This window comes from Doryrhamphus excisus, linkage group LG5 (genome assembly GCF_037039965.1).
Source record: "Doryrhamphus excisus strain RoL-2023G ecotype Guam linkage group LG5, RoL_Dexc_Guam_v1.1, whole genome shotgun sequence".
NCBI classification, from domain to species: domain Eukaryota; kingdom Metazoa; phylum Chordata; class Actinopteri; order Syngnathiformes; family Syngnathidae; genus Doryrhamphus; species Doryrhamphus excisus.
The window spans coordinates 9,861,839-9,888,104 of record NC_136361.1 but is presented as its reverse complement, the minus strand read 5'-3'; the positions used below and the strand labels follow the sequence as shown (position 1 = coordinate 9,888,104).

At 45.1% G+C, this 26,266-nt stretch overlaps 1 protein-coding gene across 3 annotated transcripts in view; it reads left to right on the top strand.

Moving 5' to 3' along the window:
* The window catches only part of ephb6 (eph receptor B6), a 97,121-nt gene that overhangs the window by 51,825 nt on the left and 19,030 nt on the right, over positions 1 to 26,266 (top strand). For 2 of the 3 annotated variants that reach the window (XM_058054176.2, XM_058054173.2), the window contains 8 exons: positions 10,924 to 11,079; positions 11,232 to 11,503; positions 14,253 to 14,334; positions 14,572 to 14,696; positions 14,774 to 14,936; positions 24,005 to 24,119; positions 24,194 to 24,249; positions 24,314 to 24,430. In XM_058054176.2, coding sequence (XP_057910159.2) covers positions 10,924 to 11,079; positions 11,232 to 11,503; positions 14,253 to 14,334; positions 14,572 to 14,696; positions 14,774 to 14,936; positions 24,005 to 24,119; positions 24,194 to 24,249; positions 24,314 to 24,430 — 1,086 coding nt within the window. The remainder of the gene's footprint in view (positions 1 to 10,923; positions 11,080 to 11,231; positions 11,504 to 14,252; positions 14,335 to 14,571; positions 14,697 to 14,773; positions 14,937 to 24,004; positions 24,120 to 24,193; positions 24,250 to 24,313; positions 24,431 to 26,266) is intronic. The other variant, XM_058054177.2, reaches the window with a different exon arrangement.

Genomic DNA, 26,266 nt, shown 5'->3' with positions numbered 1-26,266 from the left:
TGGCAAGAGCCACCATAGTGATAACTGGTCCAGACCAACATCTAAAAACAAGGCTGGACAGCAGGGGTCCATACTTCGTCTGTCGAGGGCCACATAGAAAAATGAAAGGATGCAAATTTGCCACTTTGATATGTTGTAAAGCAGGGGTCTCAAACTCAATTTACCTGGGGGCCACTGGAGCTAGGGTCTGGGCAAGGCTGGGCCACATCAGGTTTTCCAAAAAAAAAAAAAACACACATTTATTAAAAACAGAAAAATATACAAACTTTTTCAGTGCTTTGGTTCCGATTTTCTACAATAAAAGCTCTGATAAAACATTCCACTGTTCTCAAATATCTTAATTTTTATTTTTCTGCACAAAATAAAAAAGATAAATAAACAAATCAAGAATAAAAAAAATCAATCAATCAGTGATAAATAAATATAATAACAATAATAAAACGGCAAATAATAAAAACTTTAGAAACCACATATAGTTGGTGGGTAGACAATTTTTTTTCAGATTAAAATTAACAAAGCATTATTACTTTTTTATTTACAACATATTGCGCAACTGCAGGGTCTTGAGACACATGCTAACTCGCAAACTAGAGAGCTAGCGACCTAAACAGTAGCCTCCAAGTTATTTCCTTTCAACTTAAATAGCCAAAAACTTACCACTTCCACACGGATAGGGAGGATAACTATTAACAGTTATTTAACCTTTAACATGAACATTAATCAAACGTAATAATTTTTTCTGGGTACATGATACCATACAGCATCCATATCAAACTTGCGCGGGCCGCACCAACATTAAACTTTCATATCAAGGCGGGGGCCTCAAACTAGTGTCCTGCGTGCCACATTTGGTTGTAAAGGAACACAATATATAGTATATCTCAGATATACTGAGATGTTGGTGAGAAGACATGGTGAGAAAACATTAATATCAACTTCATTTTTGGTAAATCATATTTGTAAGTATCTTTGAGTATTATCACTTTATTATATGATATTTTGAATTTATTCGCATCATCCATCCATCCACCCATCCATTCATCCATGAATTACTCTTTTCTCTTATACAGTATGTTGACTTTATATACTACAGCTGTTTTTTCCATTTTTGTTGTTTCTTTCGACTTTCTTCTTGTAAATTTTCTTTTTGTAATTATGACTTTATATCTAATATTTTTACTTCATTCCCAACATATTCTAACATTTCCCATAACCAAACTTTCCACAAATTAGGATTTTTGGGTTGTTTTTTTTCCAAATATTCTGATTTTGAAAAAGTAATGTCTTTCTTACTTACTTTTCTTCTCTTAATATTTTGTCTTTTTCCTGTTAAATTGTACTTTCACAATGTGCAGCACACCATCAACAAAACAGCTGCCGTCCAAGAATGGCACCAGGACTGCACTTTGGACACCCCTGCACTAACATGTTGGTTTGAGAAGTAACAAAGGTTGGGTTAGTCTTTTCTCTGCCTGTACGCTACAAGTATATTATGATTCAGCGTGTGTTTGTGGGTTCTGCATGGAGAGTGGAAAGGCATCGTCACTCCCTTTTGTATGCTCGCATCTGTGACAGTCAGTGCGTGCGACAGATTATGCTGGAAGTCAAAAGAGCGACTGAAAAAGAGGGAGGGAAAGAATGAGAGAGGAAAAACTGGGTCACTGACCCAGGCAGTAAGTATTATGTTGACATGAAATTACACATTGAGCTGCTTCATGTGCTCGGTTCATGTCTAGGAGGCACTGGCTTCTTTGGAGTTTTTCATGTTAATACTGGTTTCAACCAAAAGAAAAGAAGAATAAATCGATTTTATTTTCAACATTTTATTTTCAGATATTTCTTAGTCTCATGTGTTCACATTTTCATAAAGTGAAAAACATGTATGTAAGGGGTTGGTGCAGCGCCTCCTCATATGACATTTGGATGTTTTTTATTTTGGGATTAGCAAGAATAATGATGTCGTACACACAGACACGGGTTCTAGAAAGTCATGGTAAATAATAAATAAACATTATATTATTATATATTATTTGCTACATGCTGACAAACACAAATGATACAACTTGTGCGCTCAGACAGTAGGCGGAGCTTGCTCACGAAGCATAGAAGAGGCGCTCATCATCAAGAAACATGCAAATTCAGCAAGAAAAATTATATTCGTATTTCTTTTATGTATTATTATTCTTTATTAATATGGGGAGCTGCCTCCCCTGACTGCACTTCGCTAAAAAAATAAAGAAAAGGGGGGGGGGGAATACATTAAAATACGGAAAAACAAAAATACTGTAAATAGAAGAAAAATGATAGCGGCCGATACCAATTGGTGGCTGATCAATCGGAGCACCCCTAACAAATCAAAAATGTTTTTCTCTTGATGGCAAAGGCAATAGAGCTTTCTCACTTTGAACGCGGTGGGATTGATGCAGTAAGACAGTAATTTCAAACTTCTCAAAACATCCTGAGGCTCTTGGGACAAAAAAGTCAAGTGGTAGACCCAAACAAAAATGAGCCGGAGCATCCTGTCCATTGTCACGCCCTGTGTGGGTTCGCACGTGACAGGTTGAGTTTGAGTTACCTTCTTGGGCTTTGGTTTCCTGGACTTCCTGTTTTGCCTCCTCTGCTTTCATTGCCATGGCCACCCACACCTGTCCCTAATTTGTCCTCTCTATTTAGTTCAGGTGTGCGCTTCTCCCTTTGTGGGATCATTATAGTTTGTCCTTCTGCGTTCTGAGTTGCCTTTTTCCTGCTGCTGCAATTATAGCAAAAATAAATATTTTTACCTGCATTCGGTCCTGCTCTCTGCATCCTGGGGTCGCACCGTAACACAGACATGCCCGTCCGTGAATGAAGCCACCAAACGACGACCTCGCGGAGAGCGACTTTTGGACTTGGCAGATCCTGAAGGCGATGGAAGAGGAGTGCACAACGTTCACTCCGGAGGAACTGGAGGACATGGTGTGGGGGCCGGATGGCACGCTTGTACCTATGGCGTGGGTGTTTCCGGGCTCCGTAGACGATACACACCGGCCTGGCCGCGACACCAACGTACGTCTCGGCCGCCTCCAGCCAGGGCTCCACGGCGTCGAAAGGTGAAGCCGCTCATTTCCTCCTCGCCACAACAAGCCAGGGTGCAACCCTCAGCTCACGCCGTCACTGAGTGCTGGCCCATCTCGCAGCTGCCGATGGCTCCCACGTCACGACTGCCCGCCGAGCCCAGCCGCCCACCTCTTCAGAATCCCTGTGGCCTCCCGTGCAACATGAAGAGGACCACGGCGCACGTTCCCCTCCAGTGCCCAAGCCACGCAGCTCCACAGTTCCCCAAAACCCGGTTCCTGTGCTAAGCTGCGTGATGCCGCAGATTCCTCCGGTGCCCAAGCCACGCAGCCCCAAGGGTTCCCAAACCTCGGCTCCTGTGCCAAGCTGCATGATGGCCCAGATCCCTCCTGTGCCCAAACCACGCAGTCCCAAGGGTTCCCAAACCCCGGCTCCCGTGCCAAGCTGCGTGACAGCCCGGATTCCTCCTGTGCCCAAACCGCGCAGCCCCAAGGTTCCACAAGCCCCGGCTCCCGTGCCAAGCTGTGTGGCGCTACAGATTCCTCCAGTGCCCAAACCACGTAGCCTCAAAGTTCCACAAGCCCCGGCTCCTGTGCCAAGCTGCGTCGTGTCCTGGATCCCTCCTATGCCCAAGCCGCGCAGCTTCAGGGGTTCCCAAGACCTGGCTCCCGTGCCCATCGGCTTAATGCTCCAGGCCCCCCCAAAGCCCAAACCCCGCCTGAGGCCCTCTGGAGCTCTGGTTGGGGAGGCAGAGCAACTGGAACCCAAGACACTCCTCCAGGTCCCCCGCCTCCCTTCCCTGGTTCCACATCCAGCGGCATACGGCATCTGGAATCTGCCTTCGGAAGGGGGGACTAGGACGACCAGCCGTGCGTCGGAGGACGCACATCACACCCAGTCCGTGGAGTGTGGGGATGATGCTCTCTGCTGGTCGCCCAAGGAGGAACAGCCCACCGGACCTCCAGCACGACTGGTTCTTGCAGCTAACCGGGATGTATTGTCCGGTATGTTACCGCTTGTCCAAGATTCACATTGCTGTTCCTCTGCTCCACAGTCCAGCCAAGACCGAAGGTCTGCTCCTCCTCTTCCATGGCGGGATGCCACGCCGCCGCCACCTCCGCCGCCGCCTCTTCCGCGGCGGGCCGCCACGCCGCCGCCTCTTCCGCGGCGGTACGCCACACCGCCGCCTCTTCCGCGGCGGTACGCCACGCCGCCGCCTCTTCCGCGGCGGTACGCCACGCCGCCGCCTCTTCCGCGGCGGGACGCCACGCCGCCGCCTCTTCCGCGGCGGGACGCCACGCCGCCGCCTCTTCCGCGGCGGGACGCCTCTTCCACGGCGGGACGCCACGCCACCACGCCGCCGCCTCTTCCACGGCGGGACGCCACGCCGCCGCCTCTTCCACGGCGGGACGCCACGCCGCCGCCTCTTCCACGGCGGGACGCCACGCCGCCGCCTCTTCCACGGCGGGACGCTACGCCGCCGCCTCTTCCACGGCGGGATGCCACACCACCACGCCGCCTCTTCCACCGCGGGCTGGCTTCCCCTGCCAGGCCCACCACCCTGGCCGCCCCCCAGAGGGGTCCATCCATGGCTCCCACTGGGCCTGCCGTCATGAGCGCCCTTCAGAGGAGCCTGGGCCCCTTTGGGCCACTCACCCTTCAGGCCGCCCTCCTGCGTGGCCCTGCCACCCTGCTCGACCTCAGGAGAGGTCCGGCCAGCAACCCAGCTCCGGTCCCCCTGCCTCCCATCCCTCTTGGTCTGTGGACTTTTTGGATGTCTGGTATCCGTCTTTGAGGGGGGGTACTGTCACAATGTGGGTGTCACCCTCTCATGACAGCTCCTTTAGTTTCCTTCTTTGCTTCTGTTCCGGTTTTCATGCCCTTATATTTGTAACTACTTCCTTTCTTGTTCCCTTCCGTTTTCTCTCAGACTCTTTTCACACACCTGTCTCTAATTTCCACACTCCCTATTTAGTTCAGGTGTGTGCTTTTTCGTTTGTGGCTTCATTGTCTTTGTGTTTGGTTTGCCTGGTAGTTGCTGTATGCATAGTTTAAGTGCCATTAAATTCCTTTTACATGCATTTTGGTCCTGCTCTCTGCATCCTGGGGTCGCATCGCTAAGCTCGCAAGCCCGCTCGTGACATACATCAAGACACAGGGCCACTCTGAGCCCAAATTACGGTTGTTACTGGTGCCCAGTGTAATCAAATAACCATTATAGTCCATGCTTCTTCTCTGGCAGACACTGTGGGTGGATCATTTAAAGCAGAGAAACAGTCAGTAGCTGCTCCAAAGGAGTCCACAACTCAAAACAAAGGACCAAAAATTATCATAATAAATACCCTTTAACATTTTGGTCAGGAGTACCAAGCCACTACCAAGTGGCTGTACCAGGTTGACTTTACCAATGGGGTCCCAATGCCACTAACACTTAACAGGAATATGGTGGCCCTTAAGGAACAAAAAAGGCTCATATTATAAAGAGTAGCCCATAACAGCCAAGAAGTCCATTTTGACATAGGACAATATAGATTGATAAATGGAGGGAGTTCCAAGCTGCTTGTGAGTGAGTGAGATGCTTTTTAAGCTGAGTCATGTTTTGTGTCAAAGGTGTAAGAAAACACGTCCAACAATGTGCACACCGGACATTAAAGATGGAGGAAAGCTTACATCCTTGTCCTCGCTCGTCCTATCCTTACCTTTTTTTCCTACCTCCTTGTCTATTCTCCCTCTTCACACCTGTTTAAAAGCAACACAAACTCCACAAGACACTGAAAGGCTTTTATCACTTCATATTCCGTCCCTTTTGGGGCCTTTTTCTCCCTTCTCTTCCCATGCTGCGACTATCCAACTGGACACAAACACACACACGCACACACACATGCGTCAACGACATGTTCTTGACAAGATTGCATCGATAAGGTTAGAAAACACACGCACAAGACATCCATATTTTTCCCACTGGAATATGTTAGCTTTATAATTGTGTAATAATTTTTTGATCATTGGTATAAATGGGAAATGTGAATGGGTGTGCCCCGCCTTTCGCCAAAAAACAGCTGGGATAGGCTCCAGCAAATCAGCGACCCCAGTAAGCATAAGCAGCATAAAAAATGGATGGATGGAACAATAACTCCATCAAATTTTATGTAAAGGTATATACATTTTGGAAATAGGGTCATTATTTAAAAAAAATCATATATAGTCAGAAAGCATTTTTTAGGGCTTTCAAAAATAACATGTTAATGCGGAAGCAATGTATTTCATTAATTACATTACATTTTTTAGCGTAATTGATGCATGCATGTCATGGAAAGCCACCACTCTATATGACTATATAATAATACTTCAGATCGCGGGATGCTTTCACGGACACCTCGAACATCACAGCGATGTCTTTATTATGCCTGCATTTGTGGTCAAAGTTGGCTCACCAACACCGTGCCCTCTTGCACGAGGTCGCTCCTAAAGACAACATGAGTCTCCCGCCAGCCTTTTCTAAAAATAGCCAAAATAGCACCACTTGTTATTCTTGTTTAAATCACAATTACATGGAAATGGGAATATATATTTTTAATACTTTCAACATTTGTAACAACATCAGTGGCAAGCAATTGGGGTAGCCAAGGAGAGACCAGTGCTCACATAGGGGTGGCATGCACTGGCAATAAGTTGATAGTGTCTAGATGACATTCATAATTATTTTATGAATGCTTAGTGTCACGCCCTGCGTGAGTTCCTGCGTGACAGTTTGTCTATGTTCCCTGTCTGGGCTTTGGTTTCCTTTTTGGACACTTATTTTGTACTTGACTTCCTGTTTTGCCTCCTCTGTCTTCGTTGCCATAGCCACCCACACCTGTCCCTAATTTGTCATCTCTATTTAGTTCAGGTGTGTGCTTCTCCTTTTGTTGGATCATTATCGTTTGTCAGTCAAACCCTGAGTTGCTTTGTTCTTCTGTTGCTATTATTGCACAGAATAAATATTATTTACCTGCACTTGGTCCTGTTCTCTGCATCCTGGGGTCGAACCGTAAAGCTCTCGAGACCGACCGTGACAGCTTAGAATACAATTTATTGTTATTATTTATTATTATTCTAATAATTATAACAGTTGTGTCACACATTCTTGCCTATATGTATTACTTTTATATTTACTTTTTTCTCATTTTGTTGTCATTTTTGTCTCTCGATATTTTGACTTTATTCTCATAAAATTCAATTTTGTTTCCATTTTTGCTGTTTTTTTTAATTCCAACTAGATTAATTCTCCTTATAAATCAATTATAATATTAGATTAGGATTCTAATAATAATATTAGGATTGTAATATAATTATAATACTTCTCATAATTATGACTCCATTTCAATAATATTTTGGCTTTTTCGCTTGAAAAAATGACTGACTTAACAAAAAATATTTTTTCTTTAATATTTCAGATTTATGCAATTAAAATTTCCTCATAATATTATGACGCTATTCTTGTAAAATTAAAACTTTTTTGTCTTAATTTTTTTTTTTACTTTATTCTTGTAAAATTAGTACTCATTTGTTTTTTGCTGTATTTTCAGTTTTCTTGTTAAATTCTATTTTCCATTTCTTCAAAAAGCCAGGGGCCACAAATGGCCCACGGGCTACATTATTTTTTTTATCACCTTCAGTCCTCATCACACAGGAAGTGAAGAGCATGTATACGAGACGGCTTTGATAAAAATGGCAGCAAATGGACACTCAGTCATCTCACAGTGGTGCTGATGACACACGAGGCTCAGGGCTACAGGTAGGCGTGTTTAGCCTCGACCTCCGGAGCACACGTTTAACATGAAGAGTCCACACGTGTTTCACAGTTTATGCAGGGAAGGATTGCAGTGCAAGGGAACAGCCTGTACTTGCATGGACACTTCTGTAGGAAACATATGTATAGATCATCTTTTGCAGGGGTGGGGGTTTAGTCCTCATCACGTCATTGAGACTTGTCAATAATAAGTCTCTTGTTATTCATGTTGCTTTCATCCATTAAACTTGTAATATAAAATTACATCTTCTTTTTAATTTTACCATGCACCTTATAATACAGTGCACCTTGTGCTGCGGAAAATATGGTAGTTATGCTAGGAAGTTATTCTCAGCTTTGTAATGTACTGGAGGTGAGAAAGCACATTACTAATAGCAACTTCACTCTTTGCTCTTTTTTCCCAATTTTTGCTATTGTTTCTTTTTAATTTTTTGCCTTTTTACTTTATTGCCATTATACTTTTACTCGATTCCAATAATTCTTCAAAATTGAACATGTAATCATTGTTTAGTTGTTTTGCACAATATTATGACTTTCAAAAATGAAAAGAAAGTGAAAAAATGAAAGTCAACTATTTGTCAACTTTATGCTATTCAAGTGTAAAAGTTATTTTTCCTCATAATGTCATAATGTTCTTCTGTTAATGTTCTTCTGTTAATATCTTATTCTCGTCCAAATCTGACCTTTTTTCTCTTGATATTTTGACTTTATTCTTCCAAAATGACTACTGTTTGTATGAAAATAAGACAAAAGAAAAACAACCAGCCATGGATGACAAAAGGACTTAATTGTTAAGTCCTTTTGTCATGCAAGAAGAAGAACACACTATACAGGAAATTCATCATTCAACAGACTAAAGAAGCAGATAGAACATATAAGACTTGTGAAAAAATAAGTTGACTACAATCTTAAGAGTGTGTAAGAAGGAATATTACAGCCAACTATTAGGCAAGCACAAAAACAATATTAGAGCAACCTGGGGCATTCTAAATAATATTCTCAGGAAAAGTAACAAGAAGAGAGACTACCCTAATTATTTCATGGTGGGAAACACCTACAACGATGATATGGATGAGACAGTTGAAAAGTTAAATTACTACTTTGTCAATATTGGTCCTAAACTGGAAGAAGGAATTCTGAAAAAGAGGACAAGGGAGGAAAGGAATGAAACAATAGAAAGAAATCCTAATTCTATGTTTCTGACAGATAAGAAAAAAGGAAATAATTGTCAAGAATTTTAAAGAAACATCAACTGATTGTAATGGAATCGAAATGGACACTATAAAAACAGTAATCAATGAGATCGTAGAACCGCTGATGTACATCAGTAATTTATCTTTTCATACCAGATGATTTCCCCAAGAAATGAAAACAGCTAAGGTTGTTCCAATTTAAAAAAATGGAACAAGGCTAAAAATAACCAATTAGCTAAAAATGTCATCCAATACTTCTCTACAAGAGAGGAGAAATATTAAGAACTAAAAAAGAACTAAATTTGAAACTCTTATATGCTAGGACTACGTTAAAAAGAGATAGCATTTCAGTATGTGGAATCAAACTATGGAATGGATTGAGTAAGGACCTCAAACAATGCACAACGATGAGCCAATTCAAGAAACAATACAAGCAGTTGATGTTTGCTAAATACAAGGATGAAGAGTCTTGAACCAGTCATGATGTGCTATATATATACGTATATATACTATATATATTATTGACAGTTACTATTGTGGGGGCAGCAGTCTTAGAAGGGAAGCCCAGACTTCCCAGTCCCCGGCCACCTCCTCCAGCTCCACCGGGAGGACACCAAGGCGTTCCCAGGCCAGCTGTGAGACATAGTCCCTCCAGTGTGTTTTAGGTCTGCCCCGGGGCCTTTTCCCGGCTGGGCATGCCCGGAACACCTCACCAGGGAGGCGTCCGGGAGGCATCCGGACTAGACGCCCGAGCCACCTCAACTGACTCCTCTCGATGTGAAGGAGAAGCGGCTCTACTCTGAGCCCCTCCCGGATGGCTGAGGTCCTCACCCTATCTCTTAGGGTGAGTCCAGCTACCCTACGGAGGAAACTCATTTCAGCTGCCTGTATCCGCCATCTCATTCTTTGGGTCATGACCCAAAGCTCATGACCATAGGTGAGGGTGGGAACATAGATCCACCGGTAAATTGAGAGCTTTGCCTTCCGGCTCAGCTCTCTTTTCACCACGACGGTCCGGTACATTACTGCCGAGGCTGCACCGATCCGTCTGTCGACCTCACGCTCCCACTTTCCCTCACTCGTGAACAAGACCCCGAGATACTTAAACTCCTCCACCTGTGGCAGGACCTCATTCCCAACCCGGAGGGAGCACTCCACCCTTTTCCGACTGAGAACCATGGCCTCTGATTTGGAGGTACTGAGTCTCATCCCAGACGCTTCAAACTCAGATGCAAACCGTCCCAGTAAACGCTGAAGGTCGCAGCCCGAAGAAGCCATAAGAACCACATCATCTGCAAATAGCAGAGATGAGATTCTAAGGCCCCGAACCGGACTCCCTCAACACCTTGGCTGCGCCTAGAAATTCTGTCCATGAAAATTGTGAACAGAATCGGTGACAAAGGGCAGCCTTGGCGGAGGCCAACGTTTACCGGAAACAGGCTAGACTTACTACTGGCAATGCAAACCAGACTCCTGCCCCGTTTGTACAAGGACCGGATAGCACATAGTAACGCACCACCAATCCCGTACTCCCAGAGCACCCCACCACTATTGTACCCATTATGTCATATCGCGCCATACTTTGGTATGTGACAAAAATAAAAAACAAAATAAATGTTTTTTTTTAATTATATCAGAAAGGCAGCAAGTGAACAAATGTAACAGTTAGTGATTGTAAAAGTAGCAAATGGAGGGGTAGGATTTAATAAGCTTTGCTTCTTCCTACTCCTTTTTTTGGACATGTGGAACAGTGAACTGATTATGGGATGCACTAAATTGTAACTTGATGCATGTTTAAATGAAATTAAACCATTACCATTACATAAAATATGTATCGCCCAACCGTAATATATACTAAACATATGATTGTGTTTCTCCCTGCAGCATGTCCAGTGGGCTACTTCAAGACAATTCCTGGTTCTGTCTCGTGTTCGGTGTGTCCCCCCAACAGCAGGACCAGCCAGGAGGGGTCCAGCATGTGCGAATGTCGCAGTGGCTTTTACCGTGCAGCCAACGATGCCAACTCGTCCGCCTGCACAAGTGAGCTTTTTCTTGGACAGACTCCAGGACAGTAGACCACGGTGGAGTTGTTCATCATAGCCATGCACAGCTTGAGCGCCCATCCATCATTGCTCTCCAAGATATTTCATGATGTGAATGTTAAGGTATCACAGCATGCTACCTCTCCACAGCTCCTCCCTCCGCTCCCATGTCGCTGTCCTGGGAGTATGAGAGCGGCGATGGTGGGGTATCCTTAAGGTGGCGCCCTCCGGTAGATACGGGGGGCCGCAGAAAAGTGTGGTATGGGGTGGTGTGTCGCATCTGCCCGTCTCCCGCCATCACCAACCCAGCATCCTGCTCCTGGTGCGGCGAGGGTGTCACCTTCAGCCCTGCCCAGACCAACCTCACACAGAGCAGCGTGACCCTGCACAACCTGCTAACCAGAGTCACATATCTCATACAGGTACGCTGGGTCTTGTGTTTAATACATGACTGCTTGTGTCATTCAATAATGTCACCGTAGCGCCTCAAAGCATTCAGCAAGCATTCCATCCATTTCATACTTCTGTGGGAGGTAGGACATAGGTTTAAGGGCTAGGGGTTTAAGTTAGTGGTGAGGATGGAATCTTACCAAGGTTCATGTCGTGCAGGGGTGTCGCTTTCCCGCCTGTGAGGCCCACAGAGTGAAAAAAAGGCATGCAGCTTTGCCACTTTGGTATTTGGCAGAGCAACACGTGTGCTGTAGCCAAGAACACCTTTCAATATATTTTGGAATGAAACTTTTTCTCAATGTTTGGACTTTGTTCTGGTATGCTGATTTTTTTCTCTTGTAAATGTTACTGTTGGTCAAAGAAGGAGAGGAGGAAGATGTGCCCATAAGAAGAGGAGTACCAAGAACCTAAAACTGAGAGTTGGGACTTTGAATGTTGGATCTATGACAGGAAAAGGTAGAGAGTTGGTTGACAGGCAGATGAGGAAGGTAGACATATCGTGTGTCCAGGAGACGAGGTGGAAAGGTAGCAAGGCTAGAAGTTGTTCTATCATGATGTAGATGCAAAAGGTGGAGAATTTTAAGTACCTGGGGTCAACAGTCCAGAACAATGGAGATTGTGAAAAGGAGGTGAAGAAGCGTGTGCAGGCAGAATGAAACAGGTGGAGAAAAGTGTCAGGTGTGATGTGTGATGGAAGAGTTTCAGCTAAAATGAAAGGAAAGGTATACAAAAGTTTGGTGAGGTGATAAAATTATTAATATATTTTTTAAATTTTGCTGTTTTTTCTTGTTAATATTCTATTGTTATATTCAAAAAATTCCAAATTGCAAATTATGTAGAATAAAGGGCTACAAATCTCAAATGATGTAGAATAAATGGCTACATCATTTGCGATTTGGAATTTTTTCCACAACCTGATTTTTTTAAAATGACAACTTTATTTTTATTTTTGTTTCTTTCAGTCACAAAAAAATATATTTTTTTTCTTTAAAATTTCAGCTTCGTCCTACTAAACGTTCTTCATAATATTACAAGGTTATTGTCTTAAAATGACAAATTTTCCTTGTTGGCTTACTAGGGCCATGAAAAAATACAGCAGGCTGCACTTTGAACACTCCTGATGCAACATATGGGGGCATGGCTAAATGTGGCTGGGATTTAGGATCCCAGTAAGGTTAAAATTAAGGGTTTGGGATAAGGATCGACCGATATTTGCATTCTTTACTTGAATCGGTATCGGCCAATATGCGCGAGGCTTCGACGATGTATTTTTCCGCCACATGATTTACAGACAGGCATCCGCTTTGTGTTGCCGGAGGACCCCGCAACACACGCAGTCGCGGTACCCCTCCCACACTGCAAGAGTGCTGAATCACAACAAGGGTACGTTTTCAACTTTTAATTAGCCTCTAACAGTTAAACTTAGTTGAAATATTGCCACCTGTTTTGAAATAGGAAACATGAACGCTAAGTGCATGCAATATACGTACGTGCTTGAAAATATAGATTAGTTTGTGGGTCTGAAAAACAGGAATGCTGCTGAATGCTTCATCTTTAAAAGTGCTACCGTTGAAATTAGGGAGCTGTTGATGTAGTTGGAGGCTAATATGATAATCCGCTTTAATGTCAGTGTTGTCAATTCAGTCCCATGGTGTTGGTAATGGTAATGGTTTTATTTCATTTGAACATGCATCAGATTCCAATTGAGTGCATCCCATAATCAGTTCACAGTTCCACATGTCCAAAAGGAGTAGGAAGAAGCAAAGCTTATTAAATCCTACCCCTCCATCTGGTATTCTTACAATCAATAACTGTTACATTTGTTCACTTCCTGCTTTCCTAATATGGTTTAAGATTTTTTTTTGTCACGTACTGAAATACTCGGTGATATGAGCATCCAATGCCATAACGTGTACCATAGTAAGTGTCAATATAGTGATATATATAGCACATCATGACTGGTTCAAGACTCTTCATCCTTGTATTTAGCAAACATCAACTGCTGGTTTGTAGGAGTTTCATTCAGTGAACGCCGGGCTGATGTTATATGCGTGTCGTGTTATGTGTGTGCGCTCTCTCCAAGCATGCGCGCACGCACACACACACACACACACATAACAGATTGGAGCAGGCGTGTCTGCTATCAGAGGTCTCTAGCGTGCACAACACAAACTTGAATGATGAGAGAAATGTTTTATATATCGTACTAAATTGTGTTTGTGTGTGTGGAGGCGGGGGAGGGGGGGTTGCGTCTCTCTGTGCGTCGATGCTAGATAAAACTTAAACCACGACAGAAATGTTTTGCACATGGTTGAATATTCACTCATTTTAAAGTTGATAATGTCGTTTAAATGTGTATTTAAGAAAGCTGAATCCTACTGTGTTCAGTGTTTACATTTCAATAAATATTTGTTTAAACTTGAGACCTGTAATATTTGTTATCATTGTCATTTTTTCATGTAAATTGAGGGAGCAAAAGCAGTATCGGCCACAAATATCGGCCCAAGTAAAATCGGCCATTGGCTAAGGGTGATGGAAAAAAATCGGTATTGGCATCAGCCCGAAAAAAAACATATCGGTCGATCCCTAGTTTGGGATTAAGCTATGACCGAGGGTTCAGGCTAAACATGGGGATTTGGGTTCCATGGGTTCCGTGGGTAAGTTGATGGGTTCCAAAGATGAGAAAATAAGAAGTGTCCCACTTGTGACATGTTGTGCCAGGTGCAAGCCATGAATGAGGTGTCCTCCCTCAGCCCTTTCCCTGCTCGCTACGCAAGCATCAACTTCACGACAAGCCAATCAGGTGAGGATAAAGACACACTGAAGAGCAGAGGGGATGAAAACGAAGTGGGGGTTGTGATGATAATGTATTTGAATTTGGTTGTGGGAAAGGTCCACCCTCCTCCTCCTGCTGTTGTCCATGTAGAGAAGCCAGGTTGCTCCAGGTTACAATCAGATAAATAAGATGTTGTTTTCATGTGCATGAACTACCATCCGTGGGTGCAGCCTGAAATGAACTCTACTTGATCTTCACCCACAGTTCCCAGTACCGTTCCCATGATGCACCAGCTGAGCCACGCTCCAGACTCCATCACCTTGTCGTGGCCTCAGCCCGACAGACCCAACGGGGACATCTTGGAGTACCAAGTCAGATACTTTGACAAGGTAGCGTCTCGTATGGAAAGCACCAATGTGAAGTTGGTGATGATGGGATGTCTGCTTGGCTTTGGGACGTCCCGTAGGGCTCAGACGTGGACGGTGCAGTCAGTGTGTACAGCGAGACCAACACCTTGAGCATCGGCTCCCTCATCCCTGGATCCATCTACGCCTTCCAGATACGAGCTCGGAATGAGCGGGGTTACGGTCCTTACAGCAACACCATCTACTTCACCACCCTGCCTCTTGGTAGGGTCATGGCTTGTCCCACACACTCATTCTCCAGAATTCTATGCAGTGTGGCATTGGCTACTTTCATATACATTCATATCCCCTCATTTGCAATTTCCATAAACCGTGCACTCACTCCAGGGGTGTCCAAAGTGCAGCCTGGGAGTCATTTACGACCCATGGCTGTTTTTTTTTCTTCGTCCATGGCACATTGTAAAAATATCATGCAACAAAAAAAGTACAGTAAAGTCTTGTTATATCGATATTCTCGAAAAAATACCGATATAACCGGACTATCCATATATCCGATCCTGCGCCGGACTGCATTAAAAGTGGGCAATAATGCACTCGACATTGTTCTATAGTATAGAACAATGTGGAGCAATGAACAATGTTCTATAGTATAGAACAATGTCGAGCAGCTTAAATCAATCTTTGCTTAAGGATTTCAATACCAAAAAAGAACACGGCGAACGGCTGCTTCCAGTCAACTTTATTTTTCACACTTCCACCACCAGAGCGCAGCACACACACCGATTCCCGCACTTCCTGGTTCACAGGTCATGCTCAACCGGCCCCACATAGCTGCCCAAACACATGCCTGTATAGAATCTATACACACAAGAGAAACCACGAACGCCAGCACGTACATATGAAAAACAGTGATTATTGCAAGCGATAAAAAGATATCTGAATACAACACAATTAAATACATGTATTTGTACGCTTGTGTCTTCGTTGGAATAGGTGTGTATGTTATGTCAGTTGGTTCTTCTGTTGCAGGCATGTTTTTGGCCAGCTATGTGGGGCGGGTTGAGCATGACCTGTGAACCAGGAAGTGCGGGAATCCTGTGTGTGCTGCGCTCTGGTGGTGGAAGTGTGAAAAATAAAGTTGACTGGAAGCAGCCGTTGGCCGTTTTCTTTTTTGGTATTGAAATCCTTAAGCAAAGATTGATTTAAGCTGCTTTTGTATCGATATAAGCAGACCAAATTGGCTGGCGGGAGATGAAAAGGGCATCGTAGTAACCGGATTATCATAATAACCGGGTATCGTACTAACGGAACTAATTATATCAAAAAAGACTAGAAATTTGACGGGAAATGAAAATAGTATCGTAATAAGTAGTAATTCGTTATAACCGATATCGATATAACGAGACTTTACTGTAAATACCACATGGTGGACGAGTGGTTAGCATGTTGGCCACATAGTCAGGAGGTGGGGAAGACCTGGATTGGAATCTCCACTTGGGCATGTTTCCATGTTCTCCCTATGCATGCGTGGGTCCTCTCTGCGTACTCCGGCTTCCTCCCACATTCCAAAGACATGCATGCCAGGTTAATTGGCGACTCCAAATTTTCCATAGGGATGAATGTGAGTGTGGATGGTTGTTTGTCTATATGTGTTATCCAAAAAAGTAACAGAATTACTAACTGAGTTACTCCACTACTACAAAAGTAACTAGTTACCAGTAAAAATAACTATTGCATTACTTGGCCCTGCTGCACCCCCCCACCCCCCACCCCACAGCAAAGACGGGTACCATTAATTGGTTTGAATTTATTGCAGTCGACAGGTGTGTCTGTAGGTTTGAGTTGCTGAAACAAGATGTGGACAATGTTTTTTTTCTGAGACACAATGTACATTCGACGTGTACATTTTTACCTTTGACCTCAACAAGGTTAAAGTAGTGTCTGTACTTCCATTTGGCAAATGCTGTCTTCTCACTAGAGTCCTCCTCACTCTCCATCTCTCGCTATGCTGTACCTACTACCCGGCACTTTGGATGTGCACTAAACACCCGCCCACCCAAGTTCTCTGATTGGCTGAAGACGCAATATTACTAATCCTTAGTCAATCCTCATTGTTTATGTGGTTAACTCACCCCCTCCCTTGTCACTCTGCAACACTCACACACTCTCACTGCGCTGCAGATTAGTTATGAAGTCGGTATATATAACATATTTTTAGGCAGCTTCAGTAACGTGCAGTAACAGGGTGTGGAAAATGGTAACCGCATTATGCTGACAATAAGAGTAATTACTTAGATTACCCGTTACTGAAAAAAGTATATATAGTTTATTTTAAACGCTGTTATTCCCATCACTGGCACTGCCATTGGCTGGCCACCAGTCCAGTATGTACCCCACCTCTCGCCCAAAGACAGCTGGGATAGGCTTCAGCATACCCATGGTGCTAATGAGGATAGCGGCGCAGAAAATGAATGAATGGAAGAAAGGTAATATAAATTGTCACGGTTGCAGCTAGCGAGCTTAGCGGTGTTGCGATACGACCCCAGGATGCAGAGAGCGGGACAAAAAGTTAAAAAAAAAAAAGGAGGTTTAATGTAAATATGGCAGCAGCAGGAAAATACAACAGCCACTTCAACGCAAGCACAATACGCAATGAAACCACAACAGAAAGAGCACGCACCTGAACTAAATAGGGGTAATGAAATTAGAAGCAGGTGTGTGAAAAAAGCAGGGGTAAGGAAAACGGAAGAGAACAACAAAAGGAAGTGATTACCAAAATAAGGGCATGGAAACAGGAACAGAGGAAGAGCAGGAAACAAAAAGAGCTGTCACGAGAGGGTGACGCCCACATCGTGACAGTACCCCCCCCCCCAAGGACGGATCCCAGACGTCCAAAAAGCCCACAGACAAAGAGGGATGGGGAGGCGGGGGGACCGGAGGTGGGTTGCTGGCCGGACCTCTCCAGAGGTCGGCCAGGGTGGCAAGACCACGCAGGAGGGCGGCCCGCAGGGTGAGCAGCCCGAAGGGAACCGGGCTCCTCTGGAGGACGGCCATGACGGCAGGCCCAGCAGAAGCCATGGGTGGTCCCCTCTGGGGGCCGGCCAGGGTGGTGGGCCTGGCAGGGGCGGCCCGCCCGCCGTGGAAGAGGTGGCACCGGAGGAGGCGGCAGCGGCGTGACGTCCCGCCGTGGAAGAGGTGGCGCCGGAGGAGGCGGCGGCGGCGTGGCGTCCCGCCGTGGAAGAGGTGGCGCCGGAGGAGGCGGCGGCGGCGTGGCGTCCCGCCGTGGAAGAGGTGGCGCCGGAGGAGGCGGCGGCGGCGTGGCGTCCCGCCGTGGAAGAGGTGGCGCCGGAGGAGGCGGCGGCGTGGCGTCCCGCCGTGGAAGGCTGGACTGTGCCTCCAGCGTAGCCCAGCAGGTGGTACTAGCCCCCCCTCTCGTAGGCGGATCCCAGACGCCGTCATCAGAGGAAGCCGAAACCAGGGAAGGGAGGAGGGAGGCTTGGAGGAGGGTCACTGGCTCCTCCAGGTCAGCAGTCCCGGCCGCAGCCACTTGTGTAGGCTTGGAGCCGCGCGGCTTGGGCACGGGCGGGATCAGGGATGCCACGCAGCTTGGCACGGGAGCCAGGTCTTGGGAACCCCAGTGGCTGCGCGGCTTGGGCACAGGCAGAATCCGGGATGCCACGCAGCTTGGCACGGGAGCCGGGTCTTGGAAACCCTTGAGGCTGCGTGGCTTGGGCACAGGAGGAATCTGGGCCGTCACGCAGCTTGGTACGGGAGCCGGGGTTTGGAAACCCTTGAGGCTGCGTGGCTTGGGCACAGGAGGAATCTGGGCCGTCACGCAGCTTGGTACGGGAGCCGGGGTTTGGAAACCCTTGAGGCTGCGTGGTTCGGGCACCGGAGGGGAAAGTGTGCCGTACTCCTCTACGTGTGGCCTGGGGGGCAACAGGGAATCTGAAAAGGTAGGCGGCTGGGGCTCAGCGGGCTGTCGTAACGGGGGCACCATCACTAGTGGCGTGATGGGCCGGCACTCAGCGACAGCGTGGGGGGTTAATTCCGCCTTAACGTGGCATGGCGTGGGGGAAGGGGGTGCCCTCACCTTACAGCCACGCAGACCCCTTGCAGAGGTCGGCCGAGACGTGCGTCGGCGTCGTGGTCGGATAGGCTTGTCCATCGCGGGTCCCGAATACACCCACGCCATAGCCTCCAGCTCCTCCGGGGTAACCCTGGCTGATTCCTTCTGCAAGGCCTTGAAGATCTGCCAATGGAAATCGAAATCGCTCTCCGCGAGGTCGTCTTGTGGTGGTTTCATTCTGTCACGGTTGCAGCTAGCGAGCTTAGCGGTGTTGCGATACGACCCCAGGATGCAGAGAGCGGGACAAAAAGTTAAAAAAAAAAAAGGAGGTTTAATGTAAATATGGCAGCAGCAGGAAAATACAACAGCCACTTCAACGCAAGCACAATACGCAATGAAACCACAACAGAAAGAGCACGCACCTGAACTAAATAGGGGTAATGAAATTAGAAGCAGGTGTGTGAAAAAAGCAGGGGTAAGGAAAACGGAAGAGAACAACAAAAGGAAGTGATTACCAAAATAAGGGCATGGAAACAGGAACAGAGGAAGAGCAGGAAACAAAAAGAGCTGTCACGAGAGGGTGACGCCCACATCGTGACAATAAATAAATAAATAAAAATAGATAAATCTGTCAAAATAACAACAATAGAAAGAAGTGCCGTAATTTTAGAAGAATTAAAGTCAAAATATGAAAAGAAAAATGTTACGCTAATGAGAAACAAATTTTAGTGGCATAATGTTGAAATAATGAATTAAAAGACAAAGAAATCGTAACATCATAATATAAAATAGCTGCTATATAATACCTGTTAGCTCATGTAGCCCGGTTCGAAGCACTCCGGGCATGATTAGCTGCCCCCGCCGAGACCCTCTGAGGAGTATGAAAACTATCCCTACCACCAGTCGGTGCAGCCACTAATGGAGGAGATTAGCACACAAGAGGGCATAATGAAGTTGCTAATGAAGCTGGATTACATGAATCAGAGGCTGGATCATATTGACAGGAGGGTACGGACGTTGGTGTTAGGCAGCGGTGTTTCCGTTGCGTGTTGGAATCACACAAGTGATGAGCGTCAAACCTCCACAAGATATTTATTGTTCATTCCAGACAGACTGTAACTGTAGACATAACATGGAAGCTCGGCTTCCTAATAACAGCTTTCTGGTGCCACTCTGCCACATCACTTCCTGGTGCAGCACCTTACAAAATAATAGTCTATATAAAATAAGTAAAGGCGTCCACTTACAATGTTTAACACCCCCACTCCACTTTAACTTGTTGCATGAAAATACAAACATTGTCCTGTATGCTCTAACACAGGCATATACAAGATGTAAACTTTACATTCTTAAGTGCCAAACATATCTTGAGCAAACATTTTCAGTTTGAACTTTGTTGGTGGCTTTGTCAGCAACCATTTGTTCAGTTGGACAATATTCGAGAATCAATTTACCACAGTTCACGACCTCTCTTATGAAGTGGTATTTGATGTCGATGTGTTCGGACCTTTGCCTGTTTACAGGATTTTTGGCAAGCGCTATTGTGCCTTGGTTGTCTTCGTACACTTTTGTCTGAGCATACTCATAGGTGTCCATTCCTTTGAGTAGCTGTTCTAAATACATACACTCCTGTGTAGCAGATGCTAAGGCAGCTTCACAGGTAGAGAGTGCAACTGTTGGTTGTTTTCTTGTTTTCCATGAAACAGAGCGCTTTCTTCACTTAGGCTGACACAATAACCTGATGTGCTGCGTATGTCTGTTTTGTCTGATGCCCAATCCGCATTACTGTACACTCTCAATCCCAGTCTACTTTGGTTGTTTCTAAGTACAAGCCTTGTTCTGTTGTACCTCTTAGATATCTCAACACATGTTTTACAGTGTTTCAGTGTTCTTCGGTTGGTTCATCAAAATGTTGAGAAAGTTTACTGACCACGAAACTTAAGTCAGGTCTTTTTCATGTGGACAGATATATTAAACTTCCCACAGCCTCTCTGTACTTTGTTGAGTTTGCCATTTTGTCAGCATTTTCTGTATATTCCAGTTTTAGTTCACAAGGAGTCTCTCTCGGCTTACAACTTTCCATTTCGAATCTTTCGAAACTTGACCTTCTGTTTGTTCAAAGTCTATTCCCAGAAAATGTTTGAGTTGCCCCAAATCCTTCATTTTGAACTTTTCAGTTAGCATTGCTTTCATATTTGTGAGCACACTGTTACCAGCTATGATCAGATCATCAACCCATACGATAAGGATGATCTTTTCCTCATGTTTCTCTTTTGTGTACACACAGTGACAACATGTGTGTCATGTAACATAGCATTCCAATTCTTTCCAATCGGATTGCTTAAGACCATATAGAGATTTGTGCAGCTTGTACACAAGATATTCACCTTTTTCATAAGCTTCTGGTTGTGCAACATGTAAATATGCCGTTTTTAGGCGACTGTCTGTACAACATAGATCCACAGCTTATCTGGAAGTTTACTCTCTAACAGTAAGCATCTCGCCATATCATACAGAGTTCGCCAACCTATCTCTGCTGTGCCGTTTTGGTGAGGTGAATAAGGTGCAGACTTTTCATGTCTTATTCTGTATTTTGTTAATAATTCTTGAAACCGTTGTCTGAACAGACGCACTTAACTTCTCCATAAAAAATCTTTGTGGCATGTACTGCATCACTTTTGGATTTAAGGAAGTACACAAACGTGGTACCTGAGTAGTCATCCATAAAGGACTGAGCATATTTGTGACCTTCTATGCTCGGCGTTCGTATGGGACCCGGTAGATCTGTATGTACTAACTGTAAGGGCTTTGAAGCGTTTCTGTGTGGCTCCCTGTTTCTACTTTGTGTGAACTTTCCTTGTGTGCACACGTCACATATCTGATCTGGTCTGACCACACTCCCCTTTCTCTTCATACCTTTCACAACACCTTGCAATTTCTCTATGTCCTCATAATTGCAATGTCCCATAATTCCATGCCAGGTTTGTATGTCATGGCACGCTTTAACATTGTCTATATCTTGCTCAACTGTTGGTAAATAATACAGATTACCACTTTCGTGCATGTCAAACCTGCTACCGTCCTTAGTTACCATGTGGCTGTCTTCTTTCTTGAAGCGGATTGTTGCTCCTCCATCGGTTGCTCTTGCCACTGAGAAGATGTCTTGAGGGTACGCTGGCATGTATAGTGCTTGACGTAGCTGTGCCGTGTGTCGTCGTCTGCTGTCGTCCAAGAATCACCGCTGTTCCTCTGCGTTGAGCTATTCCACTGTGCTGTGTTTCATCTGCCAACTCCACTGAATGGGTCTCCAGCTGAAACGTGTCATCAAAACTCTTGAACTTGTTGATGTCGTTCACAATGTGGGATGTTGCTCCACCATCCACCATGATGCCTTTCATTTTTACATTGTTTTCTGGTCTTTCAATTTTTGTGTGTTTCACATGGTCTTCACGACCTTCTTGCTCTCCTTCAGCGAACTTTCTGACATCATCTCGTTGCCCCTTTTTCTTGCACAGGGATTCTTTGTGTGTCCTGCTTTGGCAGTAGCTGCACCACATTTTTCGAGTGCATTGGTCTCGCTTTGTGGCCTTTTAGTCCACACTTGAAGCATGTCACATCGTCAGTCTTTTGTGTGCATGTAGTATTTGGTATGCGGTGCACATTTGTTTTCATTATGTTGTGTGAAATTTCTGTGCTTTTTTATCTTCTCCAATTCTTCATAGATCCTTAGTCTTCTCTTAAAGTCAGGGAATGTAACATCATCCTAATTTTGTGTTACATGACACAAAAGTGGCTTAAAGGAGTTTGGTAGCCCAGCAAGTATCATGGCTATCAGTAGTCCATCACTCATGGTTTCCCCTGCATCTCTCAATGCTGTAATAAGATTTTCCGCTCTTATTATATCGTCTGTGACACTTTCATTGTCCATCATCTTTATCTTGGTCAATGACGTGTATAGGGTTAATATTCTTGGCTTGCTTCTCCCAGAACAATGTTCTTTCAATATTTTCTTCCATCATCTGCAGCTTCATGTCAAATCAGTGACAAGCTTTTATCATCAATCAGTCTTATTAGCTCGGCATAGCAATCAGCATTCTTTCTTCTGTCTTCTGCTAATAGAGCTCCACTGGGTGCATGCAGGATAGTTTCCTTCAAATTTAGGATGTGCAAGTGACCAAGCAATCTTGTTTCCCAAAGATCATACTCTTCTTTTCCGTTGAAAATGAGCTGTGGTGCCGGTACTTCCAACGCTCCTCTGGTCGCCATTTTGGACACTTCAAACCTTCATGCAGTCTTTTGTTCAGCTTAATTCTTTGCTGTATCCTTCGTGTAATACACGATACTCCTCTTGATATTTTCGTTGTTTACTTATCTCTGACTTCACGTGTCGAAGCTCCATGTAATACTTTGCGGTAAAACTTCATCGTCACTTTTGGGTAACTCCACCTGGGCCCATAACCTGTTAGGCAGCGGTGTTTCCGTTGCGTGTTGGAGTCACACAAGTGATGAGCGTCAAACCTCCAGAAGATATTTATTGTTCATTCCAGACAGACTGTAACTGTGGACATAACATGGAAGCTCGGCAGCTTTCTGGTGCCACTCCGCCACGTCACTTCCTGGTGCAGCACCTTACAAAATAAGTGTCTATACGTATAAAGTAAGTAAAGGTGTCCACTTACAATGTTTAACAGTTGGAATTTGGAAAATATCAGAATATAGAAAAGATGGATCAGAAGGTGGAGCAGAAACTGGAACAGATGGATCAGAAAGTGGATCTACACAATCAAGCAGGAGATCCAAAAATTGGAAGTGGGGAAGCATTACAAGAGAGTAATGCCACACTGAGGGACACCATCAAAAAAGATAATGAGGAGAAACATAATTGAATTGAGGAGCTGAAAATTACAATCGACGACATGTATCAGAACACAAGGATGAATGACATAATCGTGATGGGGCTGAGGATCAAGGTCTTATGTCAGGTCTTATGAACCAGGCGAAATGGATGTCGCTTCTACAGAGCAACAAGTGGTTGCTCGAGGTTGTCATCATCAAGTACACTAACAGGAAATTCAAGACTGCTGTACTGAAACAGGGAAAGAAGCTGAAAGGTACAAACGTCTACATGACTGCTACTTCGAGTGCCAACTCCTGTCCAGACATGAAATAACACCTCTATTCCTATTGCCCAAATATTATTATTTACCATAATAATAATGAAAGAAATGCAGTTGAGAATAATTTTGCACCTTGTCTCACACAGAGGAGCATTCCCAGCAGGCGAGGAACCACCTACCTCTTCTGGTAGGATCAGTGATGGGAGGGGCGGCGTTTCTGCTGGTGGTGGCGGCCATCGTGGTGGTGGTGGTGTTTCGCAGGTATACTGTCTAGCCAGCACACCAAATAGATGCAACATTGATGTGTTGTGTGTGTGTATGTGTTTGTGTGTTAGTAAAAGGAGGGAAAGCCCGTACAGTGACAGGCTGCAGAGGTACATCAGTAACAGAGGTGAGACGTTCAAGCTATTTCAACATCTTCAGAGCCACATCTCGCTAACTTCTGATATGTTCAGGTGGGGTGAAATATTATGTAGACCCCTCCACATACAAGGACCCCAGCGAGGCAGTTAAAGAGTTTGCCCGAGAGATTGATTCTACTCACTTAAAGATCGAGGAGGTGATCGGTGCAGGTATGGCCCATTTTCCTTTGATCTGTAAACATCCCATATCCTATTATTGTCCAGTCATCTTTAAATAAGTCAATCCTACAATAGTACACTGCATAGGGATGGTGTGTACACCATTATCTGGTAGTGAGTGTAATTTTCTTTAAAATGGGCATGGTATGAGTGGGTGTGGGTGTGCTTACCTGGAAATGGGCTGGGCTTACATCTGTACATTATTTGAAGTGTGAAATGAACATGGATTGATTAGAAGATGCTATATTAATCAGCTAATTAATTAATTAATCAGCTATATGTATATACTGTGTATGTGACATGAACTGTGTACATGATCTGTCACTTATTAGTTTTTAGCTTATCTAGATTTATAAATTCTTTTTCTTATTTACTGATCTATAATAAAAAATATGGTACACAAATGTCCTATGGGCCACACTTTGAACATCCCTGGTTTACAAGGCGCACACACCGAGTTGAGGTGCGCTTTGGCAGCAAACATCTGGTGAGGATTACACAGTTTACATGATGAAAGAAACACTTCATCCATCCATTTTCCTCCGCTTATCCAGGTCCGGCACAGCAGTCTCAGTAGGGAAGCCCAGACTTTCCGGTACCCTATCTCACCCTAGTTCAGCTACCCTACGTAGGAAACTCATTTCAGCCACCTGTATTTCACCCCCCCAAAGGACGCCGCGAGGGACACGTTCAAATGCCTTTTCCAAGTCTACAAAGCACATGTAGACTAGTTTGGCAAAATCCTTCAAGCACCCTCGTGAGGGTGTAGAGCTGGATCAGTGTTCCGTGACCAGGACGAAAACCGCATTGGACCTCTTGTAGCAAAGATTTGACGAACAGTCGTACCCTTCTCTGTGGTTTTGCCACTGAGGAGCGTTTTGACCACCCTAGATACCTCAGCCACGGTGATGGCACTGTCCACGCATGTGTCCTCAGACTCTGCTTCCTCTATGGAAGGTATATCAGTGGGATTGAGAAGGGCCTCAAAGTATTCCTTCGACCGTCCGACTACAACCCCAGTCAAGGTCAGCAGGCCCCCGTCCCCACTGTAAATAGTGTGGACCGGGCACTGCTTCCCTTTTCTGAGGCGCTAGACGGTTTGCCAGAAATTCCCAGCACACCCGAACTACTTGTTCGGGTCTCCCAGGACTGTCCTCCGCCATCTAATCCAACTCATCACCAGGTGGTGATCAGTTGACAGCTCAGCCCCTCTCTTCACCCGTGTGTCCAGAACATGCGGACGCAAGTCTGATGATACGACGACAAAGTTGATCATAGACCTGCAGCCTAGGGTGTCCTGATGGACATCCCTACGTTTGAACATGGTGTTAGTTATGGCCAAACTGTGGTTCGCACAGAAGTCCAGTAACATCACAGCGCACAGTGCTCTCCAGCACCCCCATGATGGACTTCAAGAAGGCCAGGTACTCCGAGCTCCGAGCGGCTCTTATGCACAAACGACAGCAGGCTGGGGTAAGGGTCCCTGAAATTACTGTTCACCGGGGATGACTCCAACACAGAGTGACCAAGACGGGGGGCTATTAATAAGCCCACACCAGCTCGCCATGTCCCCTGCAGCAACTCCAGAGTAGAACAAGGTCCAGCCCCTCTCAAGGAGTTTGGTTCCTCCTCTTTGTTTTAGTCATAAGGGTCTTCTGAATCACTATTGGTCTGTCCCGTCACCTCGGACCTGTTTTCCTTGGGAGACCCTACCAGGGGCATATGGCCCCAGACAACATAGCTCCTCGGATTACTCGGGCACTCAAACCCCTCCACCACGATAAGGTGGTGATTCACGGAGGAGAGAAACACTTCATCTCATTCTAA